The 7500-nt window shown below is 40.7% G+C and overlaps 1 protein-coding gene across 6 annotated transcripts in view; it reads left to right on the top strand.

The window, feature by feature from the left end:
- The window catches only part of LOC308077650 (receptor-type tyrosine-protein phosphatase mu-like), a 146294-nt gene that overhangs the window by 107083 nt on the left and 31711 nt on the right, over window positions 1–7500 (top strand). For 2 of the 6 annotated variants that reach the window (XM_080418469.1, XM_080418467.1), the window contains exons 18-19: window positions 5985–6117; window positions 6653–6685. In XM_080418469.1, the coding sequence (XP_080274595.1) occupies window positions 5985–6117; window positions 6653–6685 (166 nt within the window). Of the gene's footprint in view, window positions 1–3677; window positions 3753–5984; window positions 6118–6652; window positions 6686–7500 lie in introns of all 6 variants that reach the window. The other 4 variants (XM_080418471.1, XM_080418470.1, XM_080418468.1 and 1 more) reach the window with 3 other exon arrangements.

The following is a 7500-nucleotide window of genomic DNA, read 5'->3' as shown; positions in this document are numbered from 1 at the left end:
CGTAGAGCAGGGGTATTCAACTAGATTAGGCAGGGGGCCACAATTGTTAAATGACTTGAAGTCGAGGGCCACAAGACCGTGTTCGTGGTTAACTGTATGGCCGTTCGTTGTGTGCTATAGGACGCAACAATGGTCATTATGTCCATTATGGTATCTTATTAGAGCCTGCTTCATATTGCACTTATGCCTTTTGATGTTTGATAGGATCATTTCTGTGCCAGTTCTGTACAACGCTCAGGCTTTGATTTGGATATTGAGAAAATAGGAAGTAGATATTTCGGTGTGTTCTTTGCAAGGGTCCCTGGCATGGAAGCATCTTTGTGAGAAGAGTGTGGTGGTGGAGGTAGGCTGGTAACGTGAAAGTGTTTACATGTTCATATGTTTTACGTGTAAGGCAGAATTGGGCAGAAATCATGAAGCAGTTGCAGCTTTGTAACGGCTAACCTTGCACCAAAAAAACAATTATATCATAATAAATGAACCCTTTATCCAGTTACACATTTCTTAACGGTTTGCGGTTAAACCGTTAAGATGGTTGCTTAACCATTAACGAGCTTCAGTTAACAGTTATGAAAAACATTCAAAATGGTCATTTGGTACAACCAACCATCAACCCAGCCCGTAGGAATACATAATGACAATTATTTTATATTATAAAATAGTTGACCAAATGGTTAATACAATCCTCGTTCACTTACATTGCAGTCGGAAGCAGCTGTCAAAGTTACTCTTTTAGCACCAAAACAAATGCAAACAAAGCTGTTGCTTTATATTCTACGTTGTCGTACGAGATGACAACATGTTGCATAGTGAATCACAATGCGCTGTGTGATCGTAGATTGGCTATTTTCTGTGTCCCACACCTTTATACGACAAAGTATAAATCAGGCTATAGAAACCAAGGTTGTGCCTAGGTTGTTCCAATTCCAATTTTGTTTCATCACTTCCAATTTCACTTGTTTATCTTCTATCCTGTGAGTTGAGTTCTCTCTCCTGATTGGATGAAATTGGTACTTAAAGGAGGAGTTCACCCAAAAAATTACTTATTTTCTATCAATTGCACACCCTATGAAGCCTTGAATCCATGGATTATTTTTTGTTTTTGTCGAATTCCTAAACTAATAATTTGATTCCCGTCTCCTACCGGCTAATGTATCCGGTAGGAGACACAAAGTAGATTATTTGTGTCTCCTACCGGAAATACACACGGTCATCAAATTATTGTCTTAGGAATGCCACAAAAACTAAAATAAATCCATGAAATCAAGGCTTCATGGGGTGTGTAATTGATAGAAAATAAGCAATTTTTTGGGTGAACTCCTCCTTCAAGTGGAGAAAAAAATGAAAAGCTTTGGTTCCTCACATATTTTCGCTGCAAATATAAACAGTAACAAAAAAATTATAAACAATAAACACTGAACACAATGCCCTGCTCAAGGACACACATTACCTGCCGCAGGGTTTGAACCTGTGCCCTGATAGTTACAGTACAGTGGCTATAGAGCTGTAAGCCAGCCAGATATCTGGGCTCTGGTGAACGCTACTAGCCTGGAGGCTAAACTAGCGGCTAGCTGCCAAGCAGCAGTGCAACCATTCTAAATAATGGAACACAGATGGTGTCTAGCTAGCCAGCCAGCCAGCTAAGTGATAGCGCTAGGCTAAGTTTTTGCACCGTACACCTGTTCAAACTAATGAACAGATGGTACCTTATCCATCCTGCTCTCCTCTCCCCTCCTCTGCTCTACTCTCCCTTAGCCTACTCCTCTCTTCTCCCCTCCCCTTGTCTACTCCTCTCCTCTACCCATACCTACTCCTCTCCTCTATTCAAACTTAACATTTAATTTCAGTGTAATGTCTTCTTATAAATTATATTATGATTATTAACTGGCTCTGACTGCAGTCACGTTCTCTTCATTAACTGGCTGTGCGCTAACGCCAGGCTGTGTGCTACAGGCTAATGCTAGGCTAATGACAGTCTGCTATGGCTTTCCAGGGGGTCGTTTAGCATCAGAGGCTAAGCGCTAAAATCACACAAACAATGTTTACTCCCCTGCTGGACATAACACGCACCATTGTTACGCACACTCACGCACACGCACGTGGATACACATACTGTACGCACACATACACAAACAATCTCTCTCACACACACAAGCCGCACGCACGCACGCACGCACGCACGCACACACACACACACACACACACACACACACACACACACACACACACACACACACACACACACACACACACACACACACACACACACACACACACACACAGTAATTAGTTAGTTTGGTTTCCAGATTCAATCAGGTTTTATTTGCTGGTCGTTAGCAACAACAGATGCTGATTGGCTGTGTCTGTCCCCTCGGCGCTTGTCATTCACACTGCAGCAGCCAATCAAGTCCCAGAGGGGTTGGCCCTGAGTCAAAGTACCCACAATGCTTTGCAATGCGGGAGGTGATGTGAATGTTAAACAGATGAGGCTCATAAAGTTCTCCTGATTGTGTTAAAGCTACAATCCCTTCAAGAGTAGTTATGTTTCCTTGTGGCTTTGTTCCACAGTATAAACCACAGCAGTGTTTCACAAACAAAGGGTCGGGACCCATTCTGGGGTCGCCGACCCATTTTATGAGTTATGAGTTAAAAACACTTTTTTAAATGTTTCCTACTAAATGTGTTTGAATTATTTCAAAAGATTAAACAAAATATTTAAAAAATGTGTTCTAATGAAAATACATATCTATAACATGTGTCACATGTAGATGGACAGGCATGGATGCTGTTGTTAAGAAATTACAGAGTTGGGGAAAATAGGCAGAAAATAACTGAATTTGAGGTTAAATTTGAACACTAGAGTGGCAATTGCCATCCCCTGAGATCCCAAATGAAGAGATGTTACAGGGGGGAGCAGATGGTAACTTCTGTCCAGACAGTGTCTCTCCCTGAATGTACAGTCTGTGTGGATGACAGATTCTGGCCTGGTCACTCATAAACTGCAAATAAGAATAGCAGCAGGTGTATAAAATCACAGTTTCATGTGCATGGTTAAAGTGACATGGAAAAATATAAACTCAAAATGTCTAATAAATACTAACGTCTGATGGTTGCAATGAAGTGCTGCTTAACACTGTCTCTTTTAGGAGTTTTCGAAGTGCTGCTTAACACTGTCTCTTTTAGGAGTTTTCTCTCTCTTCTGTATGAACTCAATGGTGTTGTTCTTCTTTGACTGTAAATATGAACAAAAAATCCACTAAATAAACACTTCTGTGTATAACTGTAGTCTCTGGTTTGCAGAAGGTGGCAAGGTGGCCATTTCCTGTTCCGGGTCATTTTCCCATCTGTGTTTGATTGGCTCAGCAGCAGATTTGAATGGGAAAAAAGAATGACACCTTCACGTGTTTCCTGTTCAATTCTGCTGCTCAGCCAATCAAACGGTGATGAGGCGTTTACAATCATGAGAAGATGCATTGTGATGCAACATCTTACTAATATTTCTGCTTTACTATAAACCACTGCTACAGCCTGTCTCTCTCTCTGCCTGTCTGTCTGCCTGTCTGTCTGTCTGTCTGTCTGTCTGTCTGTCTGTCTGTCTGTCTGTCTGTCTGTCTGTCTGTCTGTCTGTCTGTCTGTCTGTCTGCCTGCCTGTTCGTCTGCATGCATTTGATTGACAGCTGCTATAATCGCGACTCAACTCACAACGCCGTACATCCGTATCGCTCCTGCTCCTGGAGACAAACTGCTGACAGGTCAGACGAACACACATGCGCGCGCACACACACACACACACACACACACACACACACACACACACACACACACACACACACACACACACACACACACACACACACACACACACACACACACACACACACACATTTCATTATGTCACATGAACACATGGAGAAAAGAACAAGTCATAATTTTCCTGCTCTTTCTTAAAATGTCTTCTTTTCTGTTTGTATTAGCATTGAATGTCTGTATTTCCTACTTTACTTTTGCATTTGGCTCTAATTCCTGTATAACAGCCAAACTACTGTTAATTCCTGTTCATTTACACTAATATTTGCCAGACCCAGGGGGTCAGGCCTACATGAGGCTTTGTCTGTCCCTCTTTTCCTCCCGGTCAACGTTTTTCCTCCCGGTTCAACGTTTTTCCTCCCGGTCCCTCTTTTCGATTGGCCAAGCTTAGCGTGACGTAGTGCTCTGATCTTCAGATTTCAACTTATAAAGTGGTTTGTAGGTGTGTTACGTACTAGGAATTTATTCTGGGTCTGGCAGAACCAGGTCTCCTGGTCTTGTTTACCACAACAAGCTAAGATGAGAGTCATGTACTGCAGAGCTAACGCTAATGCTAACAAGTGTTACGTACAGTTAAGCTAATGCTAGCAAGTGTTACGTACAGTCAAGCTTACAGTAATACTAGCAAGAGTCACATCCATTGAAGCTTAAACTAATGCTAGCAAGAGTCACATAGAGTAAAGCTAACACTAATACTAGCAAGAGTTACCGTCCATCAGTTTACCGTCCATCAGAGCTAATGCTAACAAGAGTTCGGTACATCAGAGCTAATGCTATCAAGTGTTCCGTACATCAGAGCTCATACTAATGCTATCAAGAATTCCATACTGTGCAATGCCAATGCTAGCAGGAGTTCCATACATCAGAGCTAATTCTAATGCTTGAGATCTGTATAGCAAAGCTAATATTATCAAGAGTTCCTCGCGATTCCTCACCAAGTTGATCCATGATGCCCTGTGATTGTCTGACATTGCATCCACACGAAGCGATTTCTCTCACTCTAAGTGATTTTATGTAACCGATCAATAGACATCAACATAGCTGGTCCTCTTTATGTAGTTTGGGCCATTCGTCCATCAAATAAACATGTTTATATTATTGAAATATGAGCCACGTGTGAGTTTAGATTTCATAGCCTGAGGACAGTTGTCTGATGTTGTCTGATGGATCCAGTCAGTGAATGACCTGCCTGTGGATGGATAGATAGACTGTAGATAGATACAGACTGTAGACTGAACAAATCATTTGAATGAAACCTTTCAGTGAACTGTTACTGAATGATTCAGTACACTGAAAATAACAATAATTCCAACAATTACGTCATCATTGTCCTCATAGTCACTTCAGCTGTCTTGTCAACAGCTTGAAAGCGGCCCGTGCTTCAAATTGGCTAATCGTAAGACCCACCGTCACTCCTCATTGGATAAACTGTTTTTCGGACCGTAACTAGCAGGTAAAAAAAAAAAACTGCCAGACAAGAGAAGTGCTCATTTTTGTCACTCAACGCCCTGCTGTATGTGCGAGGTTTTATAACAATTTCATGACTTTTTAAATAATTTCAATCCAAGGCAGACTGGCCAACAGCGAGGCCTTAAGGCCTAAGGGCAGGATGAGGCATTGTATTGTTTAAACAATGATGCTTTGGTTGAGGCTTGGGTTGTGTATTAACCTTGTAGTCCAGTTGGTGAGATATCTTGCTCAGTTGCACCGTTGAGTGACAAAAAAAATGGCTCCTCATTGACCTACATTGCACGATGAAACAGCTCAAAGTCACTCATTTAGCACATAAACAAACGCAAACAAAGCTGTTTCCAACAGGCGTCGGTAACGTTTTAAAAAACGGTGTGTGTGGTTTAGCTGATCTACAAGCTCAGAACGTGTCGCATGGCGTGAGCTTGTAGATCGTCTAATTTTAAATAATCAAAGTATAAAATAGGGCTTAATTGATTAATGTACCGTATGTTGTTTTCTTTTTCTTTTTTTTATATGATAATCTAAATCTGCAAAGTAACTAGTAACTATAGCTAATTGTAGTGGAGTAAAAGGTACAATATGTGCTTCTGAGATGTAATGCAGCAGAAGTATAAATGATGAAAAACTGCAAAAGTACCTCGGAATTGTACTGAAGTACAGTACTTGAGTAAATGTACTTAGTTACTTTGCACCGCTGGTTGCAGGGGCGGTGACAGGTGGTCCGGAGGCGGAGCCAGAGAAACAGTCGGACCACACAGTGAAGATTGCTGGAGCCACCGCCGGAGTTCTGCTGTCAATCATCATCTTCCTCGGAGTTATACTACTGATGAAGAAACGGTAAAACACACACACACACACAGACACACACACAGACACACACACATACACACAGACACACAGACATACACACACACACAAACGTGTGCACGTGTGTGAGCGTGCTCACACATATACACTGATTACACTCATGCACACACACAAATCGTCAACAAAAAATTGTAAAGAATGATACAAATGATTCTGGCTAAAGGTATGTAGAGTAGATAAGTGCCATATACTGTAACTGGTCTCTCTCTTTCTCTCTCTCTCTCTCTCTCTCTCTCTCTCTCTCTCTCTCTCTCTCTCTCTCTCTCTCTCTCTCTCTCCGTGTCACAAGCCCATCCCAACCCCGCCCATCCTCACTCTCTCTGTTTTCAACCAATCATCATTTGCCCTGTGTCGCTTTGGTAACATTACATTAACTGTATATTCATTTAAGTTTATTTATTTTAATGTGGTCTCCTTTCTTTCTTTTTTTCTTTCTTTCTTTCTCCTTCTCTCCCTCCATTTCATCCCTCCTTCCATTCTGCCTCCCCCCACCACCAACACTCAGCCGAAGAAATTCTCACTCCTACACATATTACCTGTAAGTAACACCTCTGACCTATGACCTTTGACCTCGGTACTGTCCAAGCCACGTATGAGTTTGTGTACGCAGTTACACAGAGTCACCATGTGGGGGATGAAGTACTCACATTGTTGTTACTTAACCCGTTCAATCCGAGAACGCATCTACAAATGTCCTCTAAATCCTAACAGTTTTCTGAAACACTTATGTTGCTATAATATCAGTGGTGCTCAAACTTTTTCATGTCAAGGACCCACAAAATGTAATGAATTTGGCCGCGGACCCCCATCTCAAAATATTTAGTTCTAGGGATCCCCTGAAGCAAAGATGTGAGTTACAAATGCTTTAAAAAGCACATAGTCAAAGATTCACACATTTTCATGACTTTCAAAAATAGCAGTCATTCTGATGAGCTTGTATATCTGCTATTTTTTTAATAGCCAAAGTATAAAATAATGTTTAAAGTGGTTGAAATCTAAAACGACAGATGCTTTTCTTGTTATATTGTAAACAGTTAATTTATCAACTAGTTAAATGGTTATATTGTAAACAATACATGTATTAACTAGTTAAATGATTATATTGTAAACAGTTCATTTAATAATTAGTTAAATGGTTATATTGTAAACAATACATTTATTAACTAGTTAAATGATTATATTGTAAACAGTTCATTTAATAACTAGTTAAATGGTTATATTGTAAACATTTAATTTAATAACTAGTTAAATGGTTATATTGTAAACAGTTTTCTCTCTGTGAACTGGAAGACAATATTTACAAAGTAGAGAGACAGGTTTCAGACAGCAGGTGAGCTCAGCAGGTGTGTGTGT

This window comes from Gymnoscopelus braueri (assembly GCF_963280865.1).
Source record: "Gymnoscopelus braueri genome assembly, chromosome: 21".
NCBI lineage: Eukaryota > Metazoa > Chordata > Actinopteri > Myctophiformes > Myctophidae > Gymnoscopelus > Gymnoscopelus braueri.
This window is presented reverse-complemented; position numbering and strand designations above follow the sequence as displayed.